The sequence below is a fragment of the Episyrphus balteatus genome, chromosome 2 (genome assembly GCF_945859705.1).
Source record: "Episyrphus balteatus chromosome 2, idEpiBalt1.1, whole genome shotgun sequence".
In the NCBI taxonomy this organism is placed as follows: Eukaryota; Metazoa; Arthropoda; class Insecta; order Diptera; family Syrphidae; genus Episyrphus; species Episyrphus balteatus.
In genome coordinates this window covers 21,241,947-21,257,221 of record NC_079135.1, presented here as the reverse complement: position 1 = coordinate 21,257,221, position 15,275 = coordinate 21,241,947, and the positions used below count along the sequence as shown (strand labels likewise).

General features: G+C 30.0%; 1 protein-coding gene across 1 annotated transcript in view; it reads left to right on the top strand.

Annotated features, from left to right (window-relative positions):
* Positions 1 to 15,275, top strand: part of LOC129908281 (uncharacterized) — a 31,633-nt gene that overhangs the window by 1,726 nt on the left and 14,632 nt on the right. The window contains exons 2-7 of the mRNA XM_055984682.1: positions 3,831 to 4,000; positions 4,059 to 4,452; positions 4,523 to 4,813; positions 4,888 to 5,099; positions 5,158 to 5,229; positions 5,315 to 5,450. Coding sequence (XP_055840657.1) covers positions 3,831 to 4,000; positions 4,059 to 4,452; positions 4,523 to 4,813; positions 4,888 to 5,099; positions 5,158 to 5,229; positions 5,315 to 5,450 — 1,275 coding nt within the window. The remainder of the gene's footprint in view (positions 1 to 3,830; positions 4,001 to 4,058; positions 4,453 to 4,522; positions 4,814 to 4,887; positions 5,100 to 5,157; positions 5,230 to 5,314; positions 5,451 to 15,275) is intronic.

The following is a 15,275-nucleotide window of genomic DNA, read 5'->3' as shown; positions in this document are numbered from 1 at the left end:
TCAGTCTGTCAGTCTGTCAGTCTGTCAGTCTGTCAGTCTGTCAGTCTGTCAGTCTGTCAGTCTGTCAGTCTGTCAGTCTGTCAGTCTGTCAGTCTGTCAGTCTGTCAGTCTGTCAGTCTGTCAGTCTGTCAGTCTGTCAGTCTGTCAGTCTGTCAGTCTGTCAGTCTGTCAGTCTGTCAGTCTGTCAGTCTGTCAGTCTGTCAGTCTGTCAGTCTGTCAGTCTGTCAGTCTGTCTGTCTGTCTGTATAAGGAGCTACAGCCTAAACGGATGGACCGATTAATGTCAAACTTGGTGTGTAGCGTTATTTGGCGACTCTCCAGAGGGGTTTTTGGAATTAATTTTTTTGGACCAAAAATAACGGTACTTGTCATATACCGATTTTAGTAAAGTTGAAATTGCTCAAAAACGGCTCCAACGATTTTGTTTAAAAAATTCAAATGTAAGTTTTAAGACAAGGTCTATCTTCTAATGAAAATTTTTTTTTTTTTAAATCATTATTAACGGTACCTGCCATTAAACCGTTTTTTTTAAATCCGATTATCTCCGAAAGTGCTTATTCTATTTCAACGAAACTTTTTGTGATGAAGAATTTATATAATTTAAATATAAGCCAAAAGCAAAATTTTGAAAAAAATACTTTTTGGATTTTTAAAAAAATTTTGAAAATTTTTTTTTGAAAAATCCAATTTTCGAAAACTGGACATTAAATTTTTTTGAAATTTTGTGTTTAGATATTGATCAGTGATTTCTACAAAATGGCATACCAATTTTATTTTAAAACTTTTTTTCCAAGAAATTATTTATAAAAAATTAGTTTTTTAAAAAACGGCTCTAACGATTTTGAAATTTTTTTTTCTAAAAATGCATGTTAGTATATCAGTCAAAACTGCATACTTGTTTTGGGGGGCAATTTGATTTCAGATTTTATATTATTTTTTTAAAAAACGAATTTCCTTTTTTTTTTCTTTCCCATATATTTAGATTTTCCAAATTTCTATATAAAAAGTCTTTAAAATTTAAGCAACTTGAACTCTACGAGCAAGTACGTGCGACCCCAGTCGTGCAATTTATTTTATTAGGTTCAGTGGAATATCACGTTCAGTGCCGGTTTAAGCACTACCGGCGCCCCTGGGCAAAATTGCAGGTGGCGCCCTTAAAAAAAAATTCATTTTAAAACATTTTTTTAAAATCACGAAAAAAAGCAATAGTAGATTATGTCTTACCTCTCATATACTTGTTAATGCATTTGTGTAACAATGTGCAGTTTATTAAAGTACATAAGTTTAACTTAAAAAAAAAAATAAATAGTCATGTTATTTAAGCTCAATTGACAAGTTTACCTTTATCCCTGACTTTTTGTTGAAAGTTTAAACACATTTAAAGAGTAGGTACAGTTGGTTTTATTTGAACAATATTTTTTTAAAAACTTTTTGAACTAGGCCCATTAATGTCGTTTTCGATTGGAATTACTTAATGATTCACTCATTCTGAAATCCATTACAAAAATTTGAATCGCTTCAAAACAATTCTGAAATTTAATATCTGTATTGGTGAAAAATAAAATAATTTTTTGTTTTTTCACTAGGAAAATAAAAAACTTGCAGCAGGCTTTTGAATGATTCCGGACGCTTCCGGACGGCCAGTCAAAAACGACATACCTTTATAAGTATTAGGTTTGTTCGTTGTGAGCTGTAGGGCACTCTGGGTCGCTCCAAATTCGTTATCAAGCGTTTTTTGTAGCTCCTTTTTCAAACAGAGTTATTTCCTCTGTGTTCGATGTTCGCTGATGAAACTAAAGCTCTGAAGTGTTCGATGTAAAATGAAAACCCGAGAAACTCAGATTTTTTTGACAGTTAATTGACATGACTTAGAGTGCCCTGGAGGGGGGAACAACGAACAGACCTATTTTTTTATTCTCACACACAAACGTAGTTTTTATGAGAAATGGAGAAGCTGTCAATTTTTGGCCTTTCTGGATTTTGCGTTTTCGGGATTTTGGGATTCTGGATCTTGGGCTTTCTGGATTTTTAATTTCGGGGTTCTGTCCGCCTCCCTTCTGTTTCTTTATTCATTATTATTATTACAGTCTGGATGTTACCAGCTATGATTTTCGGGATTTTACATTTTCTGGTTTTTGGGTTTTCGGGATTTAGGGTTTTCTGGATTTTGGGCTTTCTGGATTTTTAATTTCGGGATGCTGTCCGTCTCCCTTCTGTTTCTTTATGCATTATTAGTATTACAGTTTGGATGTTACCAACTATGATTTAGGGATTTATATAGGGGTGTCTTTGCAAAAATTAAATTGGTTGGAGGAATATAAGGATTGCTTTAGTCTTTCAAAAGAAATTGGGGCGCCTTGTTCTTGAAAAATGAACGAAGATTTTGGACACCATTGTCCTTCCGGAAGCCAAACAAATTAACCCAAAATTGGGGGACGCCTTCATTCTTCAAAAAGTTTAGGACAAAAAAAGTAAAATAGAAAAAAAATTATTTTGGGGTTATAATTTCGTTATAAATTATTTTTTACTCAAAGGAAATAGTAGTGACTATGTTCAACATAACATAAGAGTTATTTTTTTGACAATTCTAAAGATGCCAGGTGAAAGATGAAAGAAAAAAAAAATTAGGCGTTTAATACGGATTTTTTTCCAACACTCTGCGTTTCGAAATATGAATTTTTGAAAAATACCTACTTTTTTAGGGGTATTTTTGGGTAGTTTTTGATTTTTAGCTTTTTTTTTTGAGCATTCAAAAAATCTCAAGTTATATAGGATATGTAGGGCTGATCAATGCGCATACATGTACAAAAAATTGGAATCGTTAAAAGAGCTTTAACTGAATACGGAGAAAAATTGTAAAAATTTAAAAATGGTTTTATTATTTAGAAGAAATATTTGGCTTTTTAATGGTATAATTTTTACTTGCTCTATAGGGCAAGTATTAGTTTAGTGTCGAAAAAAAAATTGAGGTTTTAATCAAAACCAACAATACGATGATGGAGAATTCCGAAAAAGTGGGTCCCGCAATTCCGTCTGTGCGTTCATCTGTACACATTTCCACAGCCTAAACGGGTGGATGGATTTTCTTCAAATTTGGTACAGATGATTTTTATGTAATTCTGAAAGTTGGTTTTTTTTTTGTTTTTTTTTTATATCTCGTTTAGAACGTATACCTCCCATACAAAAAAATACGATATTACGAATTTCTCGAAAACTGCTCTAACGATTTTGATTAAACTTTGTATACGTAATATTTAAAGCAGTGGCAATAAAACTGCATTTTTATTTTTTCTCAAAAAAGTCAAATAACAAAAAAAGTTTTTTTCATTTAACAAAATTTTGCCTCAAATGTCGGCTATATAAAAGAACTTGTAAGCAAAATTTGTCAAAATTTAAACAGTCATTTGGGAGATAGTCAGAAAAAAAATCTGTTCTAGGGGAGGTTCCGTTAGTAATTAAGATTATCACAAAAATACAATTTTACTAAAAGAGAGACCATGCCTTCACTTTGTGTTACCTACCAAGCTCATTACTAAGAGTAATAACGTGCTCCTCAGTTGTAAATTCTATTGTAGCTCCTTACTTCATTTAAGATCTATCAAAATATATTTAAACATAGTTGATCGTTACCAAGCTTTTTACTACTTTTTTATACGTATGTATTCTATTACCTTGTGTTTGCCATACAGCATAATTTTTTGTGGAATAAAGCAAAAGTTAATAAAAGCTATTGAAATCGGTGCAGTAATTTTAGGGAATATTAATGAATAACTTCAAAATTTTTTTTTCTCTTAACTTAAATTTTCAACACATTATTTCTTTCATTTCAGGTCAACAATGTATGGATTCTATGGGTCGAGCGGGCAATTGTGCACCTTTAAATGGTTGTCCATTTCTACTTGATGAATTCTATGAAAAAGCTCGTCAATATCCCGAGGGCATTGATTTTCAATCCTTCATTTCTCAGAGTCTTTGTGGTTTTGATGGTTTTCGTTTTCTAGTAAGAAATACAATAAAAAAAAATAAAATAAAATTATTAAAGCAAAATTATTTCATAGATTTGCTGTACAATAAGATCAAATGTAAATAATCAACAACAACAACAACCACAACAACAACAACAAACTGCACAATCTTCTTCATTATTTCACTTTGTTTCTTTGGGCAATCAAATGGAACCACCTCAAACAATTGCACCCATGCCAAATCCTATCCCAACTTCTCCAACAAATGCTCCGTGGATAGTTGCACCAATTCCTTCTCAACAATTGACAACAAAATCACCTCAAGACACAATTGTGGTTGTGATTAATCCTGCTCCTCTTAATCCTTCACCACCTTCACAAATTTCCCTACCTCCCATAGTCAAATCAAATGACCCTCAAAATGGACAATGTGGAGTCTCAAATGTTTTCACCAATAGAGTAGTTGGAGGCGTACAAGCTAGAAAGGGTAAAGTCTTTAAAATCAACATCTATCAGTTAAAAAAAAAAAGAAAGTATCATTTGGTACTATTTGTTAGGAGCTTATCCATGGATGGCAGCACTGGGATACATTGAACCTGCTCAAGGAAATGTCTTGAAATTTTTATGTTCCGGAAGTTTGATATCAAGAACCCACGTTATAACCGCTGCACACTGTATCAATCCATCTCTATCCATCGTCCGTCTTGGTGCACATGACATAACCAAAACTGAAGCCAGTGCTGTCGACGCAAAAATCAAACGAATAATAGTTCATGAAAAGTTCGACCTCAAAACGATCTCAAATGATATTGCATTGATCCAATTAAACGATCCAGTGTCATTTACAGGTTTATAAACCAAACTCGAATTCAGTAAAAACTTATGAATTATTTTTTTTTTTATTAATTTGTCAAACACACAGAATTTATAAGCCCCATTTGTTTGCCGGAGGATATGAAATTCATTCAACAAAACTTTGTCGGAAATAATCCATTTATAGCCGGATGGGGTACAATTCAGTTCCAAGGTGCCACATCGAATGTCTTGCGAGATGCACAAGTTCCGATAATTGATACCAAGTCTTGTATGGCTAACTACTCGACGGTATATAGGCCGGTTGAAGTGACAGAAACAGTGAGTTGTTGTGGTCTTATGTCCTTGAACTGATTTCTTTTAAAAATATACTTTTTAGCTTATTTGTGCTGGTAGTTATATAACCGATGCCTGTCAGGGAGATTCCGGAGGACCAATGATGATGCCTCAAGTTAGTTTTGTGACTCATGTTACCATTTATAATATTTTATTAATTTTTGGTTTTTTCTTATTTATCATAAACATATAAAAACCAGCTGGAGGACAGAATCTTTCGCTATTACATTATTGGCCTTGTTTCTTATGGATATGAATGTGCTCGGGCTGGTTTTCCGGGAGTTTATACGCGTGTTGCTGCTTATATGCAGTGGATTAAAAATAATATGATGACATAAATATGTAATTTTGTGAATTATATGCAAATTGAAAAGCGAGTAATAATTTATAGATTTTTAATAAACAATTTTTTTATTTTATATCAACTACATTAGATGGTTTCCTTGATATAATTTTTTTGTAATTGCTGTGTAATTTGGAGCAGTTTTAATTAGTCTATACGATTATTGTTGACTTTTAATTTAATTAAAAAAAAACTAATTAGATTTTATTTGCATAAAAATTGAAATTAAAAAAAAACTGTACGCTAATAAAGTTTGTTTTTCTTTTTCTGTACTAAAGAAATGAGAGGATGTAAATAACAACGATTTTTTCGTTAAATGAGTCTTAGGTATATAGTCTATTTTTACTAAGGCAAATTAGATAATTTTCCATAGAAATTTCAAATTTAAAATGAGATAATTTTCACCAGGACTACCTTCGTAGATTTTCAAAAAGAGGCCAAAAAAGAGGATTTTGATAAAAAAGAGGTCAAAAAAGAGGATTTTGATAAAAAAAAGAGGCCCCAATAAAAAAATGTGAAGAATAAGTTAACTACGACAGTAACACGAAATACTTCATTTTCGCATTTCCATAACTGGAACACAAACCTTTTAACACAATTTCTTAAAATTAAAATTGTATGAAAATAATTATTAACCCTCTGTAGGCACACCTCATTTTTGCGAGTTTGGTTTATACTTTTTCATGTCGCTAGAACTTTTTTCGATCTCACTATTTTATAGAGAATCATATATGAAATTGATGTGGAATATTCCGAGGAATTCGAATATTGTATTCACAATTCAAAACAAAATTATTTTCACCCTTATAAACCCACTTTTTTGTGACCACTCTTATTTTTTGTCCTGCCAAATTCGCACCCGTGTGCCGACAGAGGGTTAAGAATAATATAAAAACATAACCTGTGCATAATTTCTTCAAGAAACAACACAAATTTTACCAAAAATAACTTATAAAAATCAAATCAGCGCTAAACAACAGTAACGTACATATATTTCTTTTTTACAATTGAGTAGTTATAATTGAGAGTGGTATTTAGTCACATTCTCCTTGATTTTCAAAAAAATGTAAATTTTTTTAATCAAACGTAAATAATATTAAAAAAGAGGAAAAAGAGAAACCAAAATGTAAAAAAGATGGATTTTTTGACAATTTTTAAAAAGTGGAGAGAAAGTGCATTGGGTGAAAAAAACGCCTATTTAGAGGCGCAAAGAAAGCCCTGATTTTCACCCTTACCGATTTTATTATTTTGTTATTTACATCATAAAAAATGCGTATCTAAACAAAATTACTTTTATTACTTGTGCACGGCTGCGCCGATCACCCGCAAAAACTTTTCAAAGTTGCTTAAATTTTCAAAGATAAAAAACAAAATTGCTAAATCAAAATATACATACAGGGTGTCCCAAAAGTCAAGTGTAGGTCATAGGGTAGGTGGTGACAGTTATCAAAAAAATAATAAACAAAATCGCAGAAATATATTTTTTGAGTTATGGGCATTCGAAAAAAAAAACGAAAAAATTGCCAACCTGTGATATATGGCTGCGATTATTTTTTATAATTTTTCGATAACTGTCACCACCTATACTATCTACCGTTTTCGTTTCGACGTTGACTTTGGCATACCCTGTATAATAGGTACACACATAAAAAAAAAATAAAATATTTTTAAATAAATTTGAGCTAACAAAAGTTAGCCGCTCTTCAAAACTGTCATCCTTTTGAATACTGACATATCTTATAATTAAATTGTTTGACCCAAAAATCTATAGGTAATAAAAACTCTAGAACAACATTAATCACTTTTTGCAAAAGTGCAAAAGTAAATTTTTTATCCCACTGGTGCTATTTGGTGATTTTTTTCCCACTGTTGATTTTTGACAAAAAATATTCAAATATGTATTTCTTAAACCAAAATCTAAGCTTTCTGCATAATTTTTTTAAGTTTAACCTCCCGATGGACCAGAAAAAATACGTTTGGAAAGTTTCGCTTTATAGTACTTTTTCATTTTGTAGGCAAATATTTTTGAAGCTTAAAATTAATATTATAAAGCAATTTTTAAATACCTAAAACCAAAATTTAAAACTTAATTCAATGTCCCTTTCCGAAAAGTGTACTTAAAAAAACAATATATTTTCTAAATTTACTTTAAAAAAAACTTTGTTTGAGATTTGTATTACAATTATGGTGGTATTTAATATTAGTATGATAACTTCATTCAAGACAAGTCACTAAAAGAGTACTTCCTTAATACTTTTTTGCCCATATTTCCACGTATTATACGTTTATAGCTGACTGTAATTATCTATAATACTTTCAAGAGCTGTTTAACTATATTTTTAAACAGTCATCATGTTTATATCAAACACCAGGGCTAAAAAGGGTTTAAAAATTCTTTGAAATTGAACGAATTATGTATTTGAGAAAAAGTCAGAAATTAAAAAAAAAACAAAAGTTCTAAGGGATGTAACGAAAGTATGTGCATAAAAAGTTATACTGTTTTGTTCAAAGAAGATTTTTGTCAGTGTTGTTTTCATTTGGATGGGGTTGCCACATTTGTAGGGTCACGTCCTTTATATTATTTTATTATTTTTTTTTAATATTTTGACTTTCGTTTGGCATTTAAAAAAAAACTTTTATCTGGCCAAATAACAAAGATATGAATGTATTAGTTATGTGACAATTTTTCCTTTCAAATAGGGTTGCCACATGGAAGTTCCCATTTTAGAAGTGGCAACCCTATTTTTTTATTTTCAGTATCAATTTATCTTTCATTTGACACTAATTTTAACCTCTAACCTTATGAGCTAAGTAACTCGACGGTCGCCGCTTGGACTATATATAAAAAAGACATTTAAAGCCAAATTCAAAGTGAACATTTTCGAAACTATTTTTTGATAGTTTTTCAGACTGGAAAACTTAAACTGCAAAATGTTCTTCAGAACTGTGTTTTGTTGAACTCAAATCATAATAGGTATTTTTTTTTTTGTTCTAAGTTCAACTTTTAAAAGTTTTATATTTAAGAACTGCAATAATAGGGTAAGTTTTTAAAATACTAAACCAGTATCAATTCTGTGCTGTTTTAAAATAAAACTATAAATTGAGTCATTAAAACTTTGAATTGTTATTAAAACTTCAAACTGTTAATTAATTTCTAGCAAAGAACGAAAAAATTTATAGAAAACAAACATCAAATAAGAGCATCTATTACAAATAGGGGTTTTTAGAAATTTCACAAAAACTACATTTAATCGAAATACGTAAAGATTTGTTATTTGTTGTTTGTTAGAGCCCAAAAGTTGTTGGTCTGGTCTCTCAGTATATTTCGTTTAGACCAATAAGTAATTTAAGCTAAAATAACATTTCCTGTCAAAAATAAGTAAAAGAAAGAGTAGGTTCGTGAAGGCTAAAAAACATTATAATGGAGCATCTATTACCAGTGGCTTTAGTGATTTTGTTTTGTTCCTCAGAGATTGAGATCAACTTATTGAGTTTTTATTTAATTAATTTCACTTTTTTCCTATGTCGCATTTTTTTTTAAATGTAAAAGCTTGTGTTTAAGTGTATTTTAGCAAACTGAACCAACATTATAAAGAATAAAAACGATTAAAAACAAATAAAACAAAAATAAGGTTCGCTGCTTAGCTCTTTTGTTTAAAAATCTGTATTTGTATTTATTTTTGGAATCAATCAACCCTTGAAGTTATTTTAAATTTTAAATATCGCACCAATATTACAGTTCTGTACCAGCGTTACCACTTCCAAAAAAAAAAGTCGAAGTAGATTTGAAGAGAAAATGGAAGTAGATTGAGTTAAACCGAAGTAGATTTCAAAATTACCTTTATTTATAAAAATCTATGTATTAAAAAAATAATTCTATTAAATTCATATAAGTTTAATAATTTAATTAGTATAAACAACAACAAACAACTAAAAATTTGACTTCATTCAAAATCCATATTTTCTGTATAAATATATTTCTATACATTGTTTTATAACAATTTTTAGCCAAATATTTGGTTTTCTGGAAAAAGAAGTAGATTTGGCTTATTTTTTTTGTTAATTTGAAGTAAATTGGAACAGATATTTTAAAATGAAGTATGTAGATTTCGATATTTTTGTGATGGTGCGAAGTAGGAAGTAGATTTTAAATTATTTGGAAAAAAGAAGTAGATCTACTTCAATTGAAGTAAAGTGGTACCACTTATCTGTACTGCAACTCAAAATATGATATATGTGTAAATCAGCGAAAAACTATTTATTATAACCTATAAATTATAGGTTATAATAAATTGAGTTGTAACAGTATTGTAATAGTGGTGCGCGCAGCAAGAACGAACAACCTGCTCCGTTCTTTGAAGGCTTATAAGAAGATTTTAAATTGAAAAAAGCTAAAAAAAATCACTGGTTGGTCCCAAACAATGAAGCATGCTTAAAGAAATTTCAGGTATCTTGTTCAAAACAATTGTAAGTACTGGCTTAAAACAAAAAAAACACCCTTTTGCAACAATTAATACATAGCACAAATTAAATAAAATTATTTCTTTTTTAACTATATTTAGTAGCTTTAAATTATATTTTTCTATTTAATTGCTACTTCAACGAGTAATAAAAATCTTTAAATGACAGGTTGAGCTGGGAGGACATTAATCGTTTAGATCCATTTATCTTAGACTTGACTAGAATAATAATAATTTTTACGATGAGTGTACCACGTAACTTTGTAGATATGAGAAAATTATTTTATTATAGCTACATGATGGATGTTTTTCTATATCCAACAAGTTTCTGACATAATATTATAATTACAACTCAGTTTATATTTTTAACCTACGAAGAGAGGTGTATAAAAGCGACTACCTACTATCACCTGTTCGATCGATTACTCCGTGATGGTTTTGGCGTGCGTCTTCACTATGTCGATTAATTTTTTTTTTCAAAATCCGTTTAGGTATAAACATTTAAATGTACCTACGCCTTCAATTAATTAAACGGTAGCCAATATTTATTGTGCAAATGATATGATATAGCAAACGTGATGCCATTGATTCTTTCGTGAGTTGGTTTTATTAGAAGACACAGAAAACAAAGCACACCTTTTTTGACGGACACAATCACGAAGGTTCATGATTATTTGATAGCTCTGTTCGTGAATTGTATCGCATTAATATGCAAACTTCGATTTGATTTGAAGACAAGAGTGTGTCATCGATACGTCATAATAAATGATTGACATTCTAATGATAGAGGTTTATATGTATATGTAGGAATAAAGCTTTATTTTTTGAAAACCCGGAGTCAATATCCTTGTCAAATTATTCATAATGTTTCCTATCGTCGGCTTAGAGTGTAAACCTGTTTACTGCTACCAGCTAAATTCCACTTAAAAATGATTTTAAAAATTGATTAAAAATACAAAAAGTTTTCAAATCTTATCAATTTTTGCAGTTAGTAGTATGGAGTCTGAAGAATGTTTTTATAATGTTTTGGATTTATTCAAACAATATTTTATTTTTTTATAGGTTTATAATTTAGCAGGAGTGTAAAAGTGAATTTGTTATTTTTAAAAATAAAATTTAAGTTTAAAATAAAATTTTGTAACAATAATTAATTTTTTTACGGTTTTTGGTGGTAGTTAAATTTCTTCTACATTTTTGAGCTTTAAAAAAAACACAGCTCAGTCGAAACATTTTATTAATTTTTTTCAAGATTTTAACACGTTAAAAAGTGTTGTTTTTTTTTTCAAAAAATTAATATATTATAATTTTTTTTTTTAAACAGAAAAAACACATTGCTACTAATAATCCATTTTTCTGATTTAAATGATATTAAAGTTAAAGAAGAAACATATAAATGACGATACAAAATTCAGGGAAAACCATTAAATGAAAGAAAAAAAAAATTAAGGCCGTGTGTGAATTGGGTTAAATATTTAACCTCTGTTAAATTTTTGACACTATTGAGGTGAATAAAAAAATTTCAGCTGTTAAACATTTAATGGGCTCTGGGTTAAATTTTGTTGGTAGATGGTTTTTTTTTTTTTTTTAATAAAAAAGTAGTATCATGGCAGAAAAGAGGTAAAGAAAAATATTAAACAATAACTCATACAGCTGACATTTTTTTTAACAGAATTTAAATATTTAACCCAACACACGGCCTAGCACTTTAAATTTAAATTAGAAAACTACAAAATTTAATAATTTTAATACATTTTGTTTGCTAACTTCATGAAATATTTCCTGCAAAATTCAAAATTCTTTGGCTTTTCCGTCTGAAAAACTTTTGAACATGAAAAAGAACCGCTTCACTTTATGCGATGTTATTGCAGCATTTTTGAATGTATCTTTCTTATAAGCAAAAACATTTTACTATACCGTTTAAATTTAAGATACACCAAATACAAATTAAAAATTTTCAAAAAAAGTTTTTTTTGAAAAAAAAAATTTCATACCTACTATTTTTGGATATTTTTTCTTGTTTTGAAAACTTTAAATTTTTCTTTGGTTTATCTAAAATTTAAACTGTATTTATTTATAAGATGTTTGAATAAACAAAGAATTTGATTTTGCTCACAAAAAAGTCATTTACAGCTGAAAAAAATGTAGTGTTTTATATCATCTGAAAAGTTCAAACCCTCACAGTAGAAAAACGGTTTGGTGAATAAATCGGAAGATTAATTTCAAACAAAATTCATACACACGAAATTAAAAAAAAAAAAAAATAAATAAAAAGCATCAATCCTTTATTTAATAAAATGCACGACTGGGTCGCACAAACTTGCTCTTAGAGTTAAAGTTGCTTTAATTTTTAAGACTTTTTATATAGAAATTTGAAGAAAAAAATTAAATTCGTTTAAAAAAATAAAATCTGCAATTAAATTGCCCTCCAAAACAAGTATGCAGTTTTGATTGATATATTAACATGCATTTTCAAAATAGTTAGAGCCGTTTTTTAAAAAACTAATTTTTTATAAATGATTTTTTGGAAAAAAAGTTTTAAAATAAAATTTGTATGCCATTTTGTAGAAATCACTAATCAACATCTAAAAACAAAATTTCAAAAAAATTCAATGTCCCGTTTTCGAAAATTTGATTTTTCAAAAAAAAAAAATTTCAAAATTTTTTTAAAAATCCAAAAATTATTTTTTTGGAAATTTTATTTTTGGTTTATATTAAAATTGTATAAATGCTTCTTCACAAAAAGTTTCGTTGAAATCGAATAAGTGGTTTTGGAGATAATCGGATTTGAAAAAAACGGTTCTATGGCAGGTATCGTTAATAATGATTTTCCAAAAAAATTTTTTCATTGAAAGATAGACCTTAACTTAAAACTAACATTTGAATTTTTTAAACAAAATCGTTGGAGCCGTTTTCGAGATATTTCAATTTTACTAAAATCGGTATATGACAGGTACCGTTATTTTTGGTCCAAAAAAATTAATTCCAAAAACCCCTCTGGAGAGTCGTCAAATAACGCTACATACCAAGTTTGACATTAATCGGTTCATTCGTTTAGGCTGTAGCTCCTTATACAGACAGACAGACAGACTGACAGACTGACAGACTGACAGACTGACAGACTGACAGACTGACAGACTGACAGACTGACAGACTGACAGACTGACAGACTGACAGACTGACAGACTGACAGACTGACAGACTGACAGACTGACAGACTGACAGACTGACAGACTGACAGACTGACAGACAGACAGACAGACAGACAGACAGACAGACAGACAGACAGACAGACAGACAGACAGACAGACAGACAGACAGACAGACAGACAGACAGACAGACAGACAGACAGACAGACAGACAGACAGACAGACAGACAGACAGACAGACAGACAGACAGACAGACAGACAGACAGACAGACAGACAGACAGACAGACAGACAGACAGACAGACAGACAGACAGACAGACAGACAGACAGACAGACAGACAGACAGACAGACAGACAGACAGACAGACAGACAGACAGACAGACAGACAGACAGACAGACAGACAGACAGACAGACAGACAGACAGACAGACAGACAGACAGACAGACAGACAGACAGACAGACAGACAGACAGACAGACAGACAGACAGACAGACAGACAGACAGACAGACAGACAGACAGACAGACAGACAGACAGACAGACAGACAGACAGACAGACAGACAGACAGACAGACAGACAGACAGACAGACAGACAGACGGACTTCCGGGACCAACTTTTTTGGCATTGTCTACCATCGTAATGTCATGGAAAAATGTTATCTCAACTTTTTTTTTTTGTACGAATGCATAACTTGATATATAGTACCTACATATATCGCAAGTAAAAAATTGGTTTTGTAAATAAAATTAAAATTTGTTTTTTTAAATTCCTGTAACAATGTGTAACATTTGCATATTTCTTCAAGGATTATTTCTAAAATTGAAAACCTTTCTATGCAATGTTACGCAATTTAGATTCTAAGAAAAAATTCGATTTCTTCCCTAAATAATCAACTTAATAGTCTCTTAAGTACCTTATTTAAAGCAAAAGCGTTTCGTGTATGATCAAAGAATGTATGTATGTATAAGTTTTCAATTTACTTTTAAGTTGGGAGTTTAACAAGTATAGATAAGCTGAGTTTGCTTTCATTGATTCTTTCAAAAATCTTCCCGGAATTGCTAACAACTATTTTAGTTGCAAAGCTTAATGAATTGAAAGAACACAAATTGAATTTTATTACTTAATGAACTCATCAAATAAAAAAAAAGTAAAATTCTCAATCAAATTCCTTATCAAATTGCAATCGATTTATACTTCGAACATTTTTTATAAAAAAAAAGTCTAAGTCAATATGAAAATATGATTATGTCATCCACTTACTCGTGTAGCACATCGATTATAAGTTACCTAGTTAAATAGTGTTAATATGTTTCTACTCATCAGCTATACATGCCAATCATCACTATAATAATAATTTTCCAATAAAAAAAAAAATAAAAACACGTTTAGATTATTTCTATGATTCTCCCCCTGGTAAATTACTTTTTCCCATATTTAGTAGTGAAAGTTCCAATTACATATATTTAATTCACTCTTGATTCTACTAGTTATCAATTCAAATTACAAATGTCATGCGATAAGGTTTTGTTTGCATACAAAAAAAACCATAACATTTGTAAATTCTATCTATTCTAATACAAAATTTACAAAATTTTAAATAAATTTTTATTTCATTAAAAACCCGTTTAGTTGTTGAATGAGACTTTTTTTTAAGTGAGTATTCAAATTAAGAGCTAAAGAAATATTAAATTGTATACGCTTGAAAACTCAATCAACTAAAAGGCGGATGCGACAAAAAATATTTCAATGTCTGCACGCAATTTGGGATTTTCCCTTTTTTTAAACAAAACAGAACCAGCCTTTATAACTACTTGGTTGGTCTTCCATGTGCAATAAATAACTCAAGAATTATGTACGATGCTTTATGATGACAAAAAAGAAGCCTAAGAACACTCATTGATCGGAACACTTTTAAGAATCTTAATTAGGTTCCGCTTTTGCGTAGGTAGAGTAAAAGTACTCCTGCCAGGTATGACGAATTTTGTTTTTCAAAAAAAAAACTCCTACCTACGCTACGTCCTATTCATATTTTGCTGAATTATGATTTACTTGTGTTTTGCGTAACATATTATTATTTTCTTTATAATAAAAAATAAATAAATAGTGGAACCATAAATCATCATAAGAATATGGCGCACCAAGTAGGCAATTAACTTAATTGCTCACCATTTGAAGATCCGCCTTTATGGTGATTTTTTTTTTTTCAA